The 20,251-nt window shown below is 54.7% G+C and overlaps 3 protein-coding genes across 6 annotated transcripts; 1 reads left to right on the plus strand and 2 right to left on the minus strand.

The window, feature by feature from the left end:
* The first annotated feature begins 705 nt into the window (after positions 1–705).
* On the plus strand, positions 706–8,167 carry LOC141734823 (guanylate-binding protein 1-like). Of its 4 annotated transcripts, XM_074567008.1 has the most exons (13): positions 706–889; positions 2,351–2,451; positions 3,078–3,301; positions 3,378–3,505; positions 3,936–4,045; positions 4,361–4,563; positions 4,676–4,918; positions 5,215–5,495; positions 6,072–6,284; positions 6,409–6,511; positions 6,643–6,836; positions 6,988–7,063; positions 7,384–8,167. In XM_074567008.1, the coding sequence occupies exons 3-13, from the start codon at positions 3,109–3,111 to the stop codon at positions 7,548–7,550; spliced, it is 1,911 nt and encodes a 636-aa protein (XP_074423109.1). In that variant the 5' UTR covers positions 706–889; positions 2,351–2,451; positions 3,078–3,108; the 3' UTR covers positions 7,551–8,167. The 4 variants fall into 4 exon arrangements, with proteins under 4 accessions (XP_074423109.1, XP_074423108.1, XP_074423107.1 ...); XM_074567007.1 differs by having other exon boundaries at positions 709–889; positions 3,090–3,301; positions 6,988–8,167; XM_074567006.1 differs by having other exon boundaries at positions 710–889; positions 6,988–8,167.
* A 6,986-nt stretch (positions 8,168–15,153) lies between these two features.
* Positions 15,154–16,071, minus strand: LOC141734803 (olfactory receptor 14J1-like). Its single transcript, XM_074566979.1, has one exon. The coding sequence runs from the start codon at positions 16,069–16,071 to the stop codon at positions 15,154–15,156; it is 918 nt and encodes a 305-aa protein (XP_074423080.1).
* Positions 16,072–18,959: 2,888 nt separating this feature from the next.
* Positions 18,960–19,895, minus strand: LOC141734898 (olfactory receptor 14C36-like). The gene has a single exon (XM_074567166.1). The coding sequence runs from the start codon at positions 19,893–19,895 to the stop codon at positions 18,960–18,962; it is 936 nt and encodes a 311-aa protein (XP_074423267.1).
* Positions 19,896–20,251: the final 356 nt, after the last annotated feature.

A 20,251-nucleotide genomic window follows, 5' to 3' on the forward strand; every position in this document is an offset into this window, starting at 1 on the left:
GGTCACGAGGCAACACGTACTTATATTGTTTATCTTTTGTGTTCATCAGGAGCAGTCCCTTATTTTCTTTAACAGCCATTTTCTTTCAGTCAGGACGGACAAACGACAAGACTCTCCTTGAAGACTTAAGTTAAGCTCAGTCTTTATTACAAACTTGGCTTTCTTATATATCTAATCTTTTGTTCATGCTCCGTTCACGCGTTCTTTCTACGCTTTCAATTGGTTAGGTGACATAGCACACGTGCTCGTAGCTACAATACGATTGGTTATTGAAATCCTGTTCACATTGCTCAAAATCTGGCTTTCTCACAGCCTAACTCTCCTTGTTCTCTGAAGCAATCTTCTTCTTTCTCCTTTTTGTTACATTGTCCTTATATGATGCAACTGGCGGCCTTCTTATGGGTACACTGCAATCTCTATCTCTTCTGTCAAGGGGTCTACGGACCCGCCATATCCCCCAACATTGGTCAATTTTTGGTCACCTGTCCTGATGGGGAATCCAAAGGGAAACCTCTTCCTGTATCTCCCCACCCTTCCCCACTAGATAAGGCCACACTCAGCAGGAAAAAGCGGTGGGGTCGAGGAAGAAGGGGGTCGGGGGATGTCTCCCAAGGTGGGTGCAGCTCTGAAACGGCCTGGGCAGCTGGGAGGAGGTGAGGGTTTGCTGTGGCATTGTTTGTGTTTCGTTATTGTTCCTTCACTTATTAAACCATCTCTGTCTTGCCTGCTCGGATTGTTTGTTCTGAGCTGATGGCTTTCACTTTCGCCTCTGACTCATTTCCTTTCCCGGAAGAGGGGGGAGGTGCAGGCCCAGGGCACAGGACAAAGGCGGGCAGGAGCCAGGCTGCAGCAAAGCTATTGCAGCCCAGGGCAGGTGACGAAGACGACGGTGAGTCCCTTCCCCTGATGCCTCCTCCCCACCCCGTGCAAGCAGCCCTGGACGCTGGGGCTGCAGAATGGCTCCTGCTGACCCCAGCAAGTGACAGGGACCCCAACAAGGGACAGGGACCCCAACAAGGGACAGGGACCCCAGCAAGTGAGGGGGACGCCAGCGGGTGGGAGGAGGACGAGGTCCAAAGGTCTGCTCAGGCTCTGGGATGGAGCAAGGGGAATGGGTGTCTGGGAGCAGGCGTTCATCCCCCCATGGCTTTGCATGCAAGTTAGGACTCGCCCAGGCTCGCACCCTGTGCCCTAAGCTCTCCTCTCCTCCCCGCTGTGCCCGTGACAGGAGGGGCAGCCTCTTGTCCCCCAGTGTCAATCCCCTTGATGTTGCTGGAAGAGGGCAGGGCTTGTGAGGTCCTCAGAGAGGAGTCAAAGCCCAGGAGTGGGCAGTGTCCGTGGAGCTCGCCATTGCCGGAGCGAGTCCCAGGGCATCCGGGAGGTTGTAGTGGGGCAGGTTCTGGGCCTGTGCATGGGCTGAGCCCTTTTGCTGCCTCCATGTCCATGGGGTTGACTGGAGCCTGGGAGGGGCTGGTGATGGCGTTGGCTGGTGGTGGTTTAACCCCAGGTGGCAACTAAGCCCCACGCAGCCCCTCGCTCACTCGCAAACTCGTGGGATGGGGGAGAGAGTCAGCAGTGAGACAACTCCTAGGTTAAGATGAAAATAGGCAAAGCAAAAGCTGTGTGTGCAAGGAGAGCAGAATGGTTGGGTAGAGGTCAGGTGTCCCAGCTGTGTCCCCTCCCAACTTCTTGTTCACCCTGTGCTGGTCTTGGCTGGGATGGAGTTGATTTTCTTCCTTGTAGTCTGCATGTGGCTGTGCTTTGGACTGTGCTGAAAGCAGCGTTGATAACACGGGGGTGTTTTCTCTATTGCTGAGCGGCGCTTACACAGAGTAAGGGCCTTTTCTGCTGCTCACACCACCCCACCAGTGAGTGGTCTGGGGGTGGGCAAGAGGTTGGGTGAGGACATGGCCAGGACCTTCAAAAATCATCTAGTCCGAACCCCCCGCCGTGAGCAGGGACATCTTGCACTCGATCAGGTTGTTCACAGCCCCGTCCAACCGGACCTTGAGCACTTCCAACGGTGGGTCATGCGCAAGTTCCATGGGGAATCCACAGCTCCTCCGGGAAACCTCTTCCCATATCTCCCCACCCTTCCCCACTAGATAAGGCCACGCTCAGCAGGAAAAAGCGGTGGGGTCGAGGAAGAAGGGGGTCGGGGGATGTCTCCCAAGGTGGGTGCAGCTCTGAAATGGCCCGGGCAGCTGGGAGGAGGTGAGGGTTTGCTGTGGCGTTGTTTGTTTTTCGTTGTTGTTCCTTCACTTATTAAACCATCTCTGTCTTGCCTGCTCGGAGTGTTTGTTCTGAGCTGATGGCTTTCACTTTCGCCTCTGACTCATTTCCTTTCCAGGAATAGGAGGGGAGGTGCAGGCCCAGGGCACAGGACAAAGGCGGGCAGGAGCCAGGCTGCAGCAAAGCTCTTGCAGCCCAGGGCAGGCGACGAAGACGACGGTGAGTCCCTTCCCCTGATGCCTCCTCCCCACCCCGTGCAAGCAGCCCTGGACGCTGGGGCTGTGGAATGGCTCCTGCTGACCCCAGCAAGTGACAGGGACCCCAACAAGGGACTGGGACGCCAGGGCATCAGTGATGAACGTGTGGGGGGAGGAAAGGAGAGATGGGTGCCTTGCATGGGCCAGCAGCACGCACGTCCCTGTGGGAGGCACAGTGGAGGGTGAGAGGGGCTTTGATGGGGTTCGGCATAAGAAATTAATGAAAAAATTCTTGGGGTGCTCCCCTCAGCTTCAGCCTCGCCACCTGACCTCTCCTTTCCTTGGGGCTGGTGTGACTCTCCAGTTGATCCTCTCGTCTCGAGCCCTGCCTGAGGCCATCGCTATCCCACCCCCATTTTTGCACATTTCTCCACTCAGCAAACTTCAAAGCGGTGCTTAGGACATAGTGCAGAGCACTCCCACCATCCCGCCGGGCTTTCCGAAATGCAGCTGTTTCTGTTGGGATAAACGGGAAGGGGCTGTGCACCTCTTCTAAGGGCCATCGTTGTCTTCACAGCAGCGCTTGCAATGGGGAAAAAGAGGAGGCAGGTGGAAGGTCCCCACCGTGTTAACCGTCCCGTCTTGCAGTCTCCTCTCCAGGCTGTGTTTGCTGTCAGCGATGGCAATTGAAATCCACATGCCGGAGCCTGTGTGCCTCATTGAGAACACGCGGACGAAGGGGCTGGTGGTCCAGCAGGAGGCCCTGGAGGTGCTGTCAGGGATCACCCAGCCCGTGGTGGTGGTGGCCATCACAGGGCTGTACCGCACTGGCAAGTCCTACCTCATGAACAGGCTGGCTTGTCAGAGGAAAGGTGAGAGAGGTCCCGGCCCCGGATGCCCAACGTACCTGTATCGAACGCTGTTGAGACCCTTGCGACCTCCCCACAGGTTTCTCCTTGGGCAGTGGTGTGCAGTCCCACACCAGGGGTATCTGGATGTGGTGTGTACCTCACCCGTGCAAGCCTGGACACACTCTGGTGCTGCTGGACACGGAAGGGCTGGGCGACGTGGAGAAGGTGTGGAAGAAGCGGCCGCTGCCTTTGCGCATTCCCAGCACTTTGTCACCAGCCATGGTGACCAGAGGCCAGGGGGGTTCCCACCACCTGTGGTGGCTTCAGCCAGCGTGCTGGGAAGAGCCAGAGGCCATGGGGAAGGAGGCTGGGGCAGGCAAGGTGCCAAACTCCTCTGCTTTTCTGGGAAAGAGCAGCAGAACAGGACAGAGGAGCTCAGGGAGCACTTTGCTAGAGGTGTGTGGGACCCTGAGAGTTAAGAGCTGAGGATAAGCCCAGCTCGAGAAGGAGGTGGTGATGGCATGGGGGTGGGTCTCTCCAAGACCTGGTCTTGCCGTGGCCTGTCGGTAAGGAGCATTGAGGGTCTGGGCATGTGGGGCTTTGCCCCCAAGACTTAGGGGGTCTTGTTGGTAACAGCCAAGGGTACTTCCTCCAGGGTGACATGAAGAACGACATGTGGATCTTTGTGCTAACCATGCTGCTCTCCAGCACCCTGATCTACAACAGCAAAGGCACCATTGACCAGCAAGCCGTGGACCAGCTGCAGTATCCTTGGTGGGACAGCAGCAGGAGGGGTACCCTCCTCTCCCTGAGTGGTGGGCAAGGGCTTGACAAATCCTAGTTCCTCAAAGAGCCAAAGGACCTTCTGGTGGTGCCCAGTGCTGTGCTTTGAGTCCTTAGGAGTGCCATGTGGTGGACCTCCAGGCTGAGGGGTTTTCTCCCTCTTCCTTCCGGCGGTTCCCGGCTGTTCTCTGTCCCCACAGAGTCTCCTCTCTTGCCCGTGAAGTGCTGAGCGGTTGCAGGGTGGTGATGCCCCTGCATTCAGAGCTGAGGTCCCTGTTTCCTTAGCCAGCTCCCTAGCTATGTGATGAAGCTGACTGAGCAGGTCAAGTTGAAAGCAGCACCCGAGCAGAGTGAAGATGAACTGGAGGATTCAGAAAACGTTGCCCCCATCTTCCCGACTTTTGTGTGGACGGTCCGGGACTTCACACTGCAGCTGGAGGTGGATGGGAAGGAAATCTCTGAGGACGAATACTTGGAGAATGCACTCAAGTTAAAGGCTGGTAAGGGAATGGTGCTGTGCTGCTGGAGACGTCCAACCCCAGCAGCATTTCAGTGTAAGTCAACAACAGCCCAAGCCCCGGTGAACTTGCTCCGTGTGCTCCTACCCCACAGGGAGCAGCCCAGAGACCCAACGCTACAACCAGCCCCGGGAATGCATCTGCCAGTTCTTTCGGGATCGCAAGTGCTTTGTTTTTTACCAGCCGGCCCACAGGAGGGACCTGGTTCGCTTGGAGGAGCTTCAGGACGATGAGATCGATTGTGAATTCCGGCAGCAGGTGGAGAAATTCTGCAGCCACATCTGGGAAAAGTCTCCACCTAAGACCATCCCTTGCGGCCGCACCATAACAGGGACCCGTGAGTGCTGCTGTGCAGAGGGTTGGATGGCCAGCACCTCTTGGCTCTGCCTCTGGGGAAGGATCAAATGCCCAGCCAAATGGTGGAGGTGGGGAAAGGGAGAGGTTTTCTGCTGGCTGCTGTCCCTGCCTGTGGATCTGGAGCCGCTGGATGCTGTAGACGGGGTGGGAAAGAGGAAAGGAAGTTCAGGAAGGCTGTGGCAGGCAGGCAGCAGGGATATGGCAGGAGCCAGCGGCGAGCGGGAGCCGGTGTTTTGTTCAGGCTGCAGATCTCTCATCCTTGGTCCTCCTTGGCAGTGCTGGGGAAACTGGCAGAGAGCTACGTGGAGACCATCCGGAGCGGGGCAGTGCCATGCCTGGAGAGCGCGGTGCTCGCCCTGGCAAAGACTGTAAATGCAGCGGCAGTGAAAGAGGCTGTGACGTTGTACCAGGACCTGATGGAGCGGCGGGTGAAGCTGCTGACGGAGACGGTTCAGGAGCTACTGGATCTGCACACCCAGTGCGAGCGGGAGACGCTGGAGCTGTTTCAGAAACAGGCGTTCGAGGAGGAGATCTGCTCTTTCCTGGCAGATCTTACAGTAGGTGGTCCCCAGCCCAGCCAGGATTCCCCCAGGGACGCCACCATCCCCTTAGCTTTGGGGAAATGGCATGGTCCTGGGGGGAGGGGGTCTCCTGCCTCCTGCCAGAGGACACTGCTGTGCCCTCTGCAGAGCAGACTCGGTCCCAAGGCCCGCTCTCACGTTCTGCAGGCTGTCAGTTGTCCTGCTGCACCACCTCTTCTCCCTAGGTTCAAAAGCCGTGCTGCAAAGGGGACGAGGCTCAGCCCTGCCCGCTCTCTTGCCCCAGCCCAGATGTGTCTCTGCCCTGGCTGGAAGCCTGTAGCCTTCCACGCTTCCCCTCTCCTGCCGACTAATTCTTGTCCCTGTCTTTTGTGAAGCCCGTGGTCCCTGGCGTGCTCTCTGCTCCTGGGCACCTTGGTCCAGAGATGTTCCTGAGCGCAGAATGGCCTCCCCCCCTGTCTCCTCCCGGCCGATTACCCCACGGACTGGCGATCCCAGTTTCCATGTCAACAGGGCTTGATTTTTGCCCGGCGTGAGAGCGGTGGCCGCAGCTCAGCCTGGGCTGATTCCTTCCCTCTGCCCCTTTCTGGACAGTGCCAGGTGGAGGCAATCAAGGACAAGTTCTGCAGGGACAACGAGCAGGCGTCCCGTGAGAAGTGCGAGGCCGCGCTCAGGGACCTCTTCCAGGACTTGGACAGAAAAATCACCGATGGTGTCTACAACGTGCCGGGGGGTCACCAGCTGTTCGAAGGAGACCAGCAGGCGCTGTTGGAGAAATATGGGGAACTGCCTGGCAAGGGGGTGATGGTAGGAACAAGAGCAGCTCCCCTGCCGGGAAGAGGCTCCACGTCCCATCCCCTTCCCCCACGTAACCATTTCCCCCCAGCTGCTGTTTCTGCCCTTGACTCCTCTTCTACCTGTGCTCCTACAGGCTGATGCCGTCCTGCAGGAGTTCCTCCAACGCAGAGAGGCTCTGGACAAGAACATCCTCAACATAGACCTCGCCCTGGAAAAGAAGGACAAGGAGCTGAAAGGTAACTTGTGGGCAGGAGAAATGTCACTGCCTGTAGACGGCCAAGCTTGGTGGAGGGCACACAACAGTACTCCTTGGGGGCTTGTGGGCTCAGCTCCTGCCTTTGCAACACTTCTCTTTCTCCGTCCCCAGATGTGCAACAGCAGTATGAGAGAGCTCAGCAGGAGTGGGATGCCCGGTGGAAGCAGGAGGCTGAAGACAAGCAGAAGCTGCAGGACAAGTTGCACAGCACCGAAGAAGAGGTGGCTCGTCTGAGAAAGAAGCTGGAGGATCAGCCTAAGAAGCGGCGGGAGGAGCACCCGAAGACCAGCAAACGTAAATCGAAGGTACGAAGTGGGAGGGTGCAGGTGCCACGACGTGGCTAGTAGGCAGGAATGGCGAAGGGGTCCCAGCTGGGTCCCTCCCATTGATTCTTGGCTCTGTGCCGCTCCCACAGCACACACCGTGCCCTTGCTGACAATCTGACTCTCTTCACAGGAAGAGAGCGGCTGTTCCAGTGGTGACTTCGGTGGTAAAGGAGGCCCCTTTGGACCGGGTCCAGGACCCTTTGGTGGTAAAGGAGGCCCCTTTGGACCGGGTCCGGGACCCTTTGGTGGTATAGGCGGTGGCTTTGGTGGGAGTGGTGGCCCCTTTGGACCGGGTCCGGGACCCTTTGGTGGTATAGGCGGTGGCTTTGGACCAGGGAACCAGGGATATGGCAATAATACCTTCAACTGGAAGGACTTAGTGGTACCAGTAGCATCATTTTTGGCTTGTGTGGCAATTGCAGTATTACGCATGAAGTTATGATGAAGATTTTGTTTAAACCTCTCTAGTAACAAGGGAAGAGAGGTGTGTAGTGTCTCCACATAGAATTCTGTTAAATTTTTAAAGCTTTTCCTGCAAGATGCTTGCCACGGAGTGCAGAAGTGACCACCCTGTTTGCTTGGACCGCTCTATCTGCTATGTTCATGTATGTCACCTCCGGGAGAAGATGTTCTCCTCTTCCCTCCCAGAGTACCTGGTCTCTCACTCCATCTGAAGGCATAGGGAACATCTAAAGCCAGGGTGGCCTGGGGCACAGAAAGGCCAACAGGCAGGTCTGGGAGCATTTTTCCAGGCTCAGAACACGTCATGGAGGAACGTAGCACACCTCGTGTAGAGACCTCCTCACCAGGGCTATGGGAAACATGACCAGCGAGGTTTATGCCCGCTGGCTGATATCCTAGGGTCGCACTTTCTGCAGCTGCGGGAAGTAGCACGGAGGTTGTGAGTAAACCAGGAATCCACGTGGTGAGCGCGACCCGGTTTGCTTGGCGTCAGTCCCGGGCAGAGTGACCCAGAAGCAGTGAGCCCGCGACCCAGGGAGCAGTGGGTGAAAGGCATCCTCTGCAATGGAGCTTTTCGCACCCAAGGCTCTTCTCACTTTGAGCACTGACCCTTCTCGGCGAGCAAGGTCCTGGGGAACCTCCCGGGGACAAAGCCCGGGCTCTGCTCCTCCACCTGCTGTTGTGCTGGGGCTGTTTTCCCTGCCGAGCCCTCACACCGTGAGACTGTCTCCCTCCACTGCCACATTCTAGTCAAATTATTGACATGATCTGTTTCATCTTTCGCCAAACTTTAATATATGAAATGGCTACAAGCAATAAGCACAATAAAGTTAAATCTAAGAAAACTACTCCTGAATGTAACATTGAATTCAAAGCTCCGGTTGCTGTTGGTGACCATCCCAGGAGAGTTTGCCATCAGGGATGTTCTTCCTCTTTCTCAGACAGTTTGTACACATTCCATTGGAGGTGTGTGTGTGTGGTAGGCGATTAATCTTGATATAATGCGTAGTTAAAAGGCAGCAATTGGTAGGTTGGGACGGGAGCCTGTGGTGGTTCAGCCTCAGATGGCAACACGGAACCACGTGGCTGCTCTCTCAAACCCCTACAGCCGTGGGGGAGAATTGGAAGAAAAAGCAAAACTCGTGGGTTGAGACACAGGTGGTTTAATGGGACAGCAAAGGGAACAGGAAAACAACAACAACAACATGGACAGTGGAACGTGCCCCTGCTGATTGACAGATTACGGCACCACCGCTCACCCACCGGACCGGGGACAGCCCAGCCCTCTCCCAACTGGTGACTTCCCACCCCCTCCCCTGGCAGCCCCTGGCTACCGACTGGGCACGGCTCCCACGGGATGGAATACCCGTGCCCCTGCCAAAGCCTGGGAATGGCTCCCAGGGGATGGAATACCTGTGTCCCTGCCGGAGCCTGGGGAAAATTAACCCTATCCATACTGGAACTAGGACAAGCTGAATAGTTAAAGTCACGTTCCATAATTTCAGCAAAACTACAAATACGAATATCTGATTGATTGTGTATCCCTACAGCGCCGTCGTCTATAAATAATCACAAAGGGTTCCTACACAAGCACATCCTTTTCCAATATCTACAAGTACAGTGTTAGGGGTTTCATTGGTCCCATATTGGTCCCATACACCACACGCGTAAACATCAATGGTTTGCCGTTGGTTCCCACGCTCTTGGGCCCATACTCTATGTTCTAAGGGACAGAGGACGGTTCCACGGTGGCTTAATCCCAGCGCAATGACTGGGCGTATGGTGGGTACCGAAGCATTGCGTATTGTCACAACAAAAGCTGTGGCTTTACTGCTGGTGAGGTCATAAGCGAACGTAAGCAAACGCCACCGAGACTGGAAATCCTTTTTCAGGGATTGCATTATCCTTTTGCTCTCGGTGGGCAAGGTGCCCTCATCGCCTTCCCTTATAAGTGCCTCTGTGGTAGATTGCACCCAGAACTGGGAAATGGTTTTCTTATCAGGAAACCCATACCCAGAGAAAGATTTGTGATTTGATAAAAAGAAAAAAAACAAACCATAAATTGGATACTAGGTGCCCTTCCCTCAGTCTCTGGGACCTGGCCAATCATTTTGTTGTAGAAGTTTATCAAGTTGGTCTCCTTCTCGAATCCATGGTGGCTACGCCTGGTGATTTTCTTGTTGTTCACGTGCCTGGAAATGGTTTCCAGGATTAGCTGCTCCTTCTTGTTCCTAGGGATCAAGATGAGGCTGGCTGGCCTGTAGATCCAAGTCTGGCTATGTCATTGGTGCCTTCTTGGAAGAGCAGCAGGGAATAACAGTCCAAGGGCTGGAATAGCTTCAGCAGCCTCTCAGCAATGCACCTGTTGATCAAAGGCAGCAGAAGGAGTTTTTTAGAAGCTTCCAGAGGTTTCTAGCGGCTTGTTGAGGGTCAAGGAATCCTGTGTCTCTCCTTATCTGGCACCCTCACCTTCCTCAGAGGGTACCCTGGAGCCCCCTGACGATCTTAGACAAAGCCCCCATTTCAAAACATTTCCAGGACACTGTTGGGCGAAGCCCTGAGGAACTTGGTGGGAATTCAGTGCTCCTCCTCATGTGAGTGGAAGGTTGGTCTAGAGACTTCCCAAGGTCCCTTCTGATCTGAATGCTTTGGTGTTTCTGCCACCACTGACAGCAGTTAGTGCGATTCTTGTAGACGTGAATTCCTCGTCTGCACGTGGCTTAGCACCAAGTGTGGCAAACGCAGCACCAGCCCCTCCCACGGTGTGATGTTGGCTCTTGGGCCTGCAGCATTTTGAGTTCCAAGTTTATTTGTGAATGGCTACTTGTTCAGATCGCGCCCTCTTCACAGCCCACAACACCTGTGCGTGACATCAAGGTGACAAGGGAGAGTGACACAGGCAAAAAGCCATGGCAGGAGGATGACGACATTCTCACAACCGTGACATCCTTTGCACATGCAAGAGAAGCCAACAGGATTGGAAGACTCTTAAAGATCTCAGGGGTGCAGTTGTAAGGTCAGCTGTCTCGCTAAGGGAGGCTGAGTGAGCTGGATTTGTCCAGTCAGAAGAAAAGGTGACTTTGAGGAGACCACAGAAGAGCCTTCCCACCCCTTTCAGGAGGTAACTGGAGGAGTCGGGCTCTTCACCACGGTACGTGATGGGAGGATGAGGGCCAATGACCACCAAGAATGTTTCCCAGAGAGCTGGTGCCATCTCCATCTTTGGAGGTTTTCAGGCCAAAAATGAATAAAATCCTGCACAAGCTGGTGCAACCTGATGGCTGACCCTGCTGTGAGCAGACGATTGGGCTAGAGACCTCCTGAGGTCCCTTCCAGTGTTGTCATCCACTACAGGCATTTTCCCTGAGGATGGTCGGGAAAGCACTCATGTTCCCGTGGCCATGGAAATAATGCAGACCTAAGTATGGTCAGATCAACAGCAGTTTTGTGTCCACGCCAGTCAGTCTTTCTCAGGTGAAGGGCTGCTTGGCAGATGCCCCCACACAGCCATGACCTTATCCTTGGCTTCATCTTTTATCTCCTTCTTCCCTCTTTTGTTCCTCCCAAGTTCTTCCCTTGGATCATCCTCATGCCCTCCCATACAAACAGCCCACCCCTCTTAAAGCTTCCCTTGTTGGCTCTGGTTTTGCTTCTTTTGTCCCTTCAGTTGGTGTTTCTGGGATGGTCACCATGGTAATGCCTACCTTGGCTTGCAATTTCATTTAACTAGTGTCTCCTCTTTTAATGTATGATCTGTCCTGTCCTTTAAATTCCTTATGCTCTGTCCTTGTGCCAGACACCCCAAGTCAGGTGGGGCATCTGCACGCTCACACTAACAGCAGGCACAATGGAGCTTCAGTCCAAGCGCACCTTGAGAAACTCAGGGATTACGCCAACAGAAACCTCAAGAAGATTTCAAGGAGATGGGATCTTCTCCTTCTGATCTTCTACGTTAGGGGACAAAACAACCCTGTACATCAAAGCAGGCTTGGACCTGAACTGAATGAGGAGCAACCTGGAGGAGAAGGGCCTGGGCATTACGAGCGATGCCATACAGGACCGTGGTGCTAACCATGAATATGGCCACGTGCACATTGGGCTGTGCCGGGAGGAGCGTGGCCACCCAGGCAAGGGGAGTTATCACCCCCAGGACTTAGCATGGGTGTGGCCACATCTGGAATAGTGTGTCCTCATGTGGGGCTCTCTCTTCTGGAGGAGCGGGGAGGAACTGGAGTGGGCCCATAGGAGGTCTACCAAGATGGGGTTAGGGACCATGTGCGGAAAGGCTGAGAGGTGGGGACCGCATTGGCCTGGTGAAGTGGCAGCTCAGGGAAGAATAATAGTAGCTTCAGAAAGCTTGACTGTTACTGTCAGAGATGATCGCGTGGTTTTTGGTAGAGGGAAAGAGCACGAGACAGGAAAGCCATGAGAAACTGCCGTTTTGGATGTGCAGATGGACATGAGGAGACAGAAACGTCGCTCGAAGGAAGGTGGTGCTTTGGCGCAACAGGTCACTCAGAGGGAGTCTGCGTTAACCCATGATTTTGCATTTGAAGGAGCAGCCAGTGAGGATGGAGAGATGTCAGTAAAGGCAGGGACGTGCCAGGGTGAGAACAAGGTGGGGAAGTGTGTTTGGTGTCTACAGTCTGCAGGGAAAGAGGCGCAGGCACGGGACAGTGTAGGACAGCCTATGGTGGAGATGGCCAAGGGTGCCGTCAAGGCCAAAAAGCCCTGACAGAACTGAGCTCTTTGTCCCCTTGGCTATGGCTGATGTCTCTGCCACCAGGGCCTACGAGGAGACACATTGTTCCCATGGCACAGAGGCCACGTTGCCTTCTTGCGCCCCCCGGCGAGGCTGGGAGGTGTTGTACTGTTGTCCTTCACTTGGCACCACACCCCCCCGCATCCCATGAAAGCCCTGAGCCATGTGTGATGGACGGGGTCTCTCTCCTGAGGGTGAGGGGCTGGGGTCAGGGCTTGGCATTTGGCTTCATAAAGCACACCAAGGCTTCACGCAGCGTTGGAGCCACCGGCACTTTGCCTGCCTGTCATCGCCACCTCCGAACTTCTGCTCTAACGAGTCCAAGGGGAGGCCGTCTTGGTAATGGCCCTCGGTGGGGCTCCTTAATGCTCCAAGACACGTCAGCATTTCTTTCTGACTCCTTGAGCAGTTTGTGCAACCTCCCCTCGGCGCTGCGGGTCCACGGGCTCAGCACCGAACCCACCGTGGGGCTCATTACAAGGCAGAGAGCCCTCGTGTGCCTTGTCTCTTCCCGTAACTTTCTTCAAGTCCTCAAGACTCCTGCAGCTAATTGGAGAGCTTTCAGGCTGGTAGTTACAGAGGAAGATTTCAACGAGGACATAATGAGAAGGGAGTTTTCCATTTTAAAGGCATTTGTTTTTATTTTCCAGTTTACGAAGCAGCGATAGCAGCAGTCTCAAATAGGTATTGATCCAGAGGGTCACCTAAGCAGGTATGGGCAGGTAGGAAAAGCAGTCCCTTGAGGCCACACACTCAAGGGGCATCCTTGCTCCTCACCTCCCCGACCCCACCGTTCCTCTGATCGGCCCCCTGGGCCTTGTGGCACTTGTCCTTACATCAGACTTCTCCACTGAAGTCTGCAGCTGGACGTTACAGCTCCTTGGCACCAATTCCCACCTGCTTTCCTCAGGGAACTGCCTGCACGCAGGCACAGGAGGGCTTCTCCTCATTGCCTAAAGAACAAAAGCTACACATGATGCAAATCAATAAGCTTTAAAACTCTCTCCTCTACTACATGCCAAGTGCAAGCTGCATCTAACGAGGGTCACCTTCCACAAGGCATATCCGTACGAGAACCGGTTTAGAGAGAGCGCTAGGAAAATACAGATAGAAACATACTTAAGGAGTTGCCTCAAGAGTTCATCAGACTTCTCAGAGAGGCAGCAAGTTCCTAACTCCCTGAAGGCCAACGCAGCAACCAGATAGTTTGGAGGAGTCTGACTGATGGAAGAGCAAGGGGAGGGGGAAATCTGGAGAGCCACGGGAAGGGTAGGGACAACCTCTTCAGCCTGCTCTTGACTTCAGCTTTGGAAGAAAAGTCCAACCTCCAGACACTTGCACTGAGGAAATCTCCCTTTATTACAGAGATGTGACACAGGAGTCATAGAATCACAGAACGTGTTGGGTTGGAAGGGACCTTTAAAGGCCATCTAGTCCAACTCTCCTGCAGTGAGCAGGGGCATAGAATCATAGAATCATAGAATCATTCAGGTTGGAGAAGGCCCTTGCGATCATCGAGTCCAACCATCAACCCCACTCTACAAAGTTGTCCCCTAGACCATAACCCCTAACACCACATCTAAACGACTCTTAAGCACATTCAGGGATGGTGACTCCACCACCTCCCTGGGCAGCCTGTTCCAGGGTCTGACCACTCTTTCTGTGAAGAATTTTTTCCTAATGTCCAGTCTAAACCTACCCTGCTGCAGCTTAAAGTCATTCCCCCTTGTTCTATCGCTAATTACCTGTGAGAAGAGACCAGCACCAACCTCTCTACAATGGCCTTTCAAGTAGCTGTAGAGAGCGATGAGGTCTCCCCTCAGCCTCCTCTTCCTCAAACTAAACACTCCCAGCTCCTTCAATCGCTCCTCATAAGATTTATTCTCCAGGCCCTTCACCAGCTTCGTTGCCCTCCTCTGCACTTGCTCCAGCACCTCAATATGTCTCTCGTATTGAGGTGCCCAAAACCGGACACAATACTCCAGGTGTGGCCTCACCAGTGCTGAGTACAGGGGGACAATCACCTCCCTCCTTCTGCTGGTCACACTAGTTCTAATACAAGCCAGGATGCCATTGGCTCTCCTGGCCACCTGGGCACGCTGCTGGCTCATGTTCAGCCCCTTGTCAATTAGAACCCCCAGGTCCTTTTCTGCCAGGCAGCTCTCCAGCCACACTGCCCCAAGCCATTAGCGCTGCAAGGGGTTGTTGTGGCCCAAGTGCAGGACCCGGCACTTGGCCTTGTTGAAGCACATTCCATTAGTGTTGGCCCATCGGTCCAATCTGTCCAAGTCTCTCTGTAGAGCCTCCCTATCCTCATGTAGATCAACACTCCCGCTTAGCTTCGTGTCATCTGCAAACTTCCTGATGATACACTCTATGTCCTTATCAAGATCGTCAATAAAGACGTTAAACAGAAATGGTCCCAACACCGAGCCCTGAGGGACACCACTTGTGACCGGCCGCCAGCTGGATTTAACTCCATTGACCACGTCTTTAACTAGATCAGGTTGCTCAGAGCCTCATCCAGCCTGGCCTTGAACGTCTCCAGGGATGGGACCTCCACCCCCTCTCTGGGCAACCTGGGCCAGTGTTTCACCACCCTCATTGTAAAGAACTTCATCCTAATGTCTCATCTAAACCTGCCCTGCCCTAGTTTAAACCATTGCCCCTCGTCCTATCGCTACATGCCCTTGCCAGCAGCCCCTCCCCGGCTTTCCTGTAGGCCCCCTTCAGGTACTGGAAGGCCGCTATAAGGTCTCCCCAGAGCCTTCTCTTCTCCAGGCTGAACAACCCCAACTCTCTCAGCCTGTCCTCATAGCATAGGTGCTCCAGCCCTTTGATCATCTTCGTGGCCCTCCTCTGGACCCGCTCCAACAGCTCCGTGTCCAGCTGTACCACCATGCCAGAGACATGTACAGGACCCCTGGGTCAGACAGACTGGCTTCATGTCTCTGGAGAAGTGGGGTGGATGCAGACATTCCTGGCAAAACACGATGATCACAAACCAAATGGCCAATACAGAGGAAGTTCCTGAGATGAACTGGAAATCACTTGTGAAGAGACATGGGCAGCTTATTCCTGCTTCTGAATCAGTTTCTTCAGTGTGTCTTTGAGCTCCTGGTTCCTCATGCTGTAGATGAGGGGGTTCAATGCCGGGGGCAGCAGTGAGTACAGAACAGCCATCAACAGATCCAGTGACCGGGACGAGGTGGAGGGGGGCTTCAGGGAGGCAAACATACCAGTGCTGACATACAGGGAGACCACGGCCAGGTGAGGGAGGCAGGTGGAAAAGGCTTTGTCCTGTCGCTGCTCAGAGGGGAACCCCAGCACGGCCCTGAAGATCTGCACGTAGGACAGCACACTGAAAATTAAACACCCAAACCCAAGAGGGACACTAACCACAAGAAGCCAGGCTTCCCTGAGAGAGGAGTTGGAGCAGGAGAGCTTGAGGATCTGGGGGATCTCACAGAAGGACACAGCATTGCCTTGGCAGAGCGGTAGTGAAAATGTGTTGGCAGTTTGCAGCAGAGCGTGGAGCAAACCACTGCCCCAGGCAGCTGCTGCCATGTGGACACAAGCTCTGCTGCCCAGGAGGGTCCTGTAGTGCAGGGGTTTGCAGATGGCAACGTAGCGGTCATAGGCCATGACGGTGAGAAGAAAATATTCCCCTCCAGCCAAGAAGAGAAAGCAAAAGGCCTGTGCAACACATCCATAGTAGGAAATATCCCTGACGCCCCAGAGGGAATTGGCCATGGATTTGGGGACAGTGGTGGAGATGGACCCAAGGTCGAGGAGGGAGAGGTTGAACAGGAAGAAGTACATGGGGGTGTGGAGGTGGTGGTCACAGGCTACAGCGCTGATGATGAGGCCGTTGCCCAGGAGGGCAGCCAGGTAGATGGCCAGGAAGAGCCAGAAGTGCAAGAGCTGCAGCTCCCGTGTGTCTGCGAACGGCAGGAGGAGGAACTCAGTGATGGAGCTGTTGTTGGACATGTCTCAGGGAATGGGACACTGTCCATGGAGGAAAAGACAGTGATAAATAAGGGGAGACTTAGACAAAGGTGCTATGGGGCAGATTTACATCCTGGAGGGCAGCTCACAGCTTGGAAGGACACCTCCAGCCCAGCGTCCTGATGATGGTATCTCGTTAAGGGATGACATGAACATTGCTGGGCAGCTGCTCTGAGCCCCCGTGCTCTTCAGGGGACAGTGGGCAAGATGCTGGCGAGCTGCACCACGGCTCTGTGGAGCTCTGGCTGCAGAGGAGGTGGTTCATGCTTTGGACCCCACAGCCCTGAGGGCAGAGGCTCTGCTGGGTGGGAGAGGCAAGGGCGTTTGCTCGGAGGAAGGGGTCTGCATTGGAGGGCTTTTCTGAATTCTCCCTCCCACAACATTTCTGGGTTTTGTTCCCCTGTCCCATGCCTTTGCCCTGTCGGTGCTCACAGCCCCCATCCCAACCTCTCTGCACTCCTCTTTGCTCTGCAGAAACCTGCCTGTTGGCAGGGCACGGGCTGGGACATGTTCATGCTCACAGGTGGAAAAGGGCAGGTCAGCACAACGCTGAGGGGTCCAGCAAAGGTGATGCTGGTGCTGTCCATAGGCAGAAGAGAGGATGAAGGCCCTTTAGGAGGCTCCTAGCAGATCTACTGGTCACTCAAAGTTACAGTCCAGGAATCTCAGTGACTTGTTCAAACTTGAGAGCTCCTTTTCCATAGTGTTCTCTCTCCCCACCACGCAACAGTAGGAAACAAAAACCCCAGACCCTGCAAAGCTTTACAGTAAGGGGGGTTTACAATGTGGCCAGCCCTATCGATACTGGGGGAAGATACAGCCGTCCCCAGGCTCACACATTCCCAGACCCTGGCAGATCCCGGACTTGGGCTGTCTGCAAACTCCTGCGCACCAAGATCTGTTGTGCACATCACGTCAGGGGGACGTTTCCCCACCCCTGAATGCACCCTGCACAGTGTGGTGCCTTCACACGTTGACTGTGGGGCCACATGTGGGGCAGCGGGGCTGTGCTGGTGCAGGGATGAGGACGTGAACAGGAGCCACACTGCCAGGACATCCCAAAATCCCTAAACACCAGCCAGGCACGGCTGTTCCCCCAGTCACTGTGATGGCTCTGGGATTCCAAGAGGCACCATGGGTTGGAAGCGTAGGGTGGGCACCACGACCCCCAGCTCTGCCAGCAGACCTTCTGAAGCCCCAGCAGCTCCCAAATGTCGGAAGGGGACTCACTGCTGCTCCCGGGGTTGGGAGTCTCTTGGGGCCAGCAGCCGCTGGCACTACCTGCCAGGAGCCACAAGACACAGTGGCCAGCGTGGATTCCTGCACCGCACCTCACAGTGCCTCCCCTCCTATGTGACCTTCGTCTCTCAGGAGCACCGCTGGGTGTGAAGGGGAGCTGCTGGAGCTCTTCTCTGCTGACCCCCATGGCCCCCAGCTCTGCCCTGGTGCCAGCTCACAACCACTCCCACAGTCCTTCTGCAAGTCTGTGTCTCTGCCTGGACCTGGCCGCCGTGGTGTGCCTGCGTGGCCCCGAGATCCCAGACGGGCTCTGCTTGGAGACCACGTTGTGACCCTGGTCCTTGGTCCGAGTGGGGCTGATGATCTGGCCAGGGATCATGACAGAATGGACAGGACAAGAGACGGCAAGGATAAGAGGCACGAAGGGAAATTGCAAATGAGATTAAGGGAAGAAAAGAAGTATACATACATATTTTCTATATTTGTATATATAATCAGGATAGTGGGTAAGTACAAGTTGGGTTTGGAAAGCGTGTCTGGAGATCAGCTAGACCTCCTCTTAATGCTAACCCATAAGCTCTCAGTTGGCTCCTCACCCATCACGAGGCAGACGTCCAGGCCCTCCAGCTGCTCTCTCACATAAAGGGCAACTGCCCCTCCTCGACTTTCCAGCCTGTCCTGAAAGAGCCTGTGTCCTTCCGTTGCAACCCTCCAGTCCAGGGAGTAACCACACCATGTCTCCATGACACCAGGAAGGTCATAGCCCTGCAACTACCCACAGCTCTCTAACTCACCGTGTGCATTAGTGTATGGGCACTTTAGCACCTTGGGTTCCTGAACAGGGGTTGGGGAATTTCTCCATCATGGTGCCTTGAAGGCACTTCTTGCTGACAGACGAAGATTTCAAAGAGCACATCACAAAAAATTATTTTTTATTCTCACGGGTATATTTTATTCCTTTTCAGTTTCGATAAGAGATGGTAGCAGCATTCTCCGGTTGATGTTGCTCCAGTGAGCCTCCTAAGGAGTTTGAGACCGGCAGGAGAAGCAGTCCCTTGAGGTCTGAGACCATAGGGACAACCTTGTCCTTCCCTGCCCAGCCCTGCGCTTTCTCTCATGAACCTCCACCTGCCTTCCTTAGAGAACTGACTGCACGCAGGCAAAGAAGGGTTTTTCCTATTTTTCAGTAGCAAAGTCCAGGATTCCTTCTTAGAAATGAGACCTGTAGTTGTGACACCGGGCCTGAGCTTCTCTCATGGGCACAGCAGCTCCTGGGGCAGAAGAGAGGGAGCGTTTTCCACCCCACCAGCCCCAAGCCTGGAGGGCACCAATGGCGTGAGGAAGTGGAGGCCAATCGCTCTCTTTTTCACACCTTTGGTCCCTAGGATAACAACCTCCCCCTTGAATGCCTTATGCGCCCCACTCCCCAGGGTGGCACAAACATCCTGCTCCTGGGGCACCGTTTCCAGAAGGCCTCTGGGTCAGACAGACCAGGCTCTTGCCGCTGGAGAAGTGTGGTGATTCCTAAAACTTGTTTACAAAGATAGTGTTCAAGCGCAGAAGAAAAGGACCAAATCACCAAGCCTGGCCTGAGAGAAACTCAGAATTGCCTGTAAAGAGAGAAGGGCAGCTTATTCCTGCTGCAACAGCAGACAGTGGATGAGTCTCTTTAGTGCCTCCTTGAGCTCCTGGTTCCTCATGCTGTAGATGAGGGGGTTCGCTGTGGGAGGCACCACTGCATACAGAACAGCCACCACCAGATCTAGGGAAGGGGACGAGATGGAGGGAGGCTTCAGGTAGGCAAACATGGCAGAGATGGCAAACAGGGAGACCACGGCCAGGTGAGGGAGGCAGGTGGAAAAGGCTTTGTGCCGCCCCTGCTCAGAGGGGATCCTCAGCACGGCCCTGAAGATCTGCACGTAGGACAGGACAAGGAACAGAAAACACCCGCAAGCTACACAAAGACTGACCACAGTAAACCCAGCTTTCCTGACATAGGAGTCCGAGCAGGAGAGCTTGAGGAGCTGGGGGATTTCACAGAAGAACTGGCCCACAGCATTGCCTTGGCAGAGGGGTAGTGAAAATGTGTTTCCAGTGTGAATCACCGCGTTGAGGAAACCACCACCCCAGGCAGCTGCTGCCATTTTGATGCAAGCTCGGCTGTCCATGAGGGTCCCGTAGTGCAGGGGTTTGCAGATGGCAACGTAGCGGTCATAGGCCATGACGGTGAGAAGATAGTATTCTGAAGAAACAAAGAAGAGAAACCAAAAGACCTGGGCAGCGCATCTACAGTAGGAAATAACCCTGGTGTCCCAGAGGGAGTTGGCCATGGATTTGGGGACAGTGGTGGAGATGGAGCCCAGATCAAGGAGGGAGAGGTTGAGGAGGAAGAAGTACATGGGGGTGTGGAGGTGGTGGTCACAGGCTACAGCGCCGATGATGAGGCCGTTGCCCAGGAGGGCAGCCAGGTAGATGGCCAGGAAGAGCCCGAAGTGCAAGAGCTGCAGCTCCCGCATGTCTGCAAATGCCAGGAGGACGAACTCGATGGTGCAGCTGACGTTGGACATTTGGTCCTTCCAGGGATGGGTGACTGTCCGAGGAGGAAAAGACAAGCTCAGAGACTTGTTTGAACAAAGCCCGTTGCATTTGACAACAAAACTCCCCACAGTGCCTTCTGAGTTCTCTGGGGGACCTTCCATCAGGTCTCCAGCTTAAACTCCAGTTTGTGCTGAAGAGGTGCGCCGTGAGGATCAGGGTCCTCTGCCCATGGGTTCAGAGGCGTTGCTCCGGCTCTGCAGCAGGGTTAACACAGAGCTGGCAAAAGCCATTTGGTTGCTGTTCCAAGGGCAGGACGCCCTGAGCTGGGTGAGGAGTACTTAGTCTTGTTACCCAGCGGGTGTATTCCCAGTGACCATCATGAGAG

The sequence above is a fragment of the Larus michahellis genome, chromosome 25 (assembly GCF_964199755.1).
Source record: "Larus michahellis chromosome 25, bLarMic1.1, whole genome shotgun sequence".
Classification (NCBI taxonomy): Eukaryota; Metazoa; Chordata; class Aves; order Charadriiformes; family Laridae; genus Larus; species Larus michahellis.

What these genes read in the sequence shown, in the direction of transcription:
- LOC141734898 (XM_074567166.1), bottom strand. Translation starts at nt 19,895, where the DNA reads ATGTCCAACGTCAGCTGCACCATCGAGTTCGTCCTCCTGGCATTTGCA.
- LOC141734823 (XM_074567007.1), top strand. Translation starts at nt 3,109, where the DNA reads ATGGCAATTGAAATCCACATGCCGGAGCCTGTGTGCCTCATTGAGAAC. An exon ending in GGCTGGGCGACGTGGAGAAG is followed by an intron (nt 3,506 to 3,935) that starts GTGTGGAAGAAG and finishes TACTTCCTCCAG; the next exon opens with GGTGACATGAAGAACGACAT. An exon ending in GAAGGACAAGGAGCTGAAAG is followed by an intron (nt 6,512 to 6,642) that starts GTAACTTGTGGG and finishes CTCCGTCCCCAG; the next exon opens with ATGTGCAACAGCAGTATGAG.
- LOC141734803 (XM_074566979.1), bottom strand. Translation starts at nt 16,071, where the DNA reads ATGTCCAACAACAGCTCCATCACTGAGTTCCTCCTCCTGCCGTTCGCA.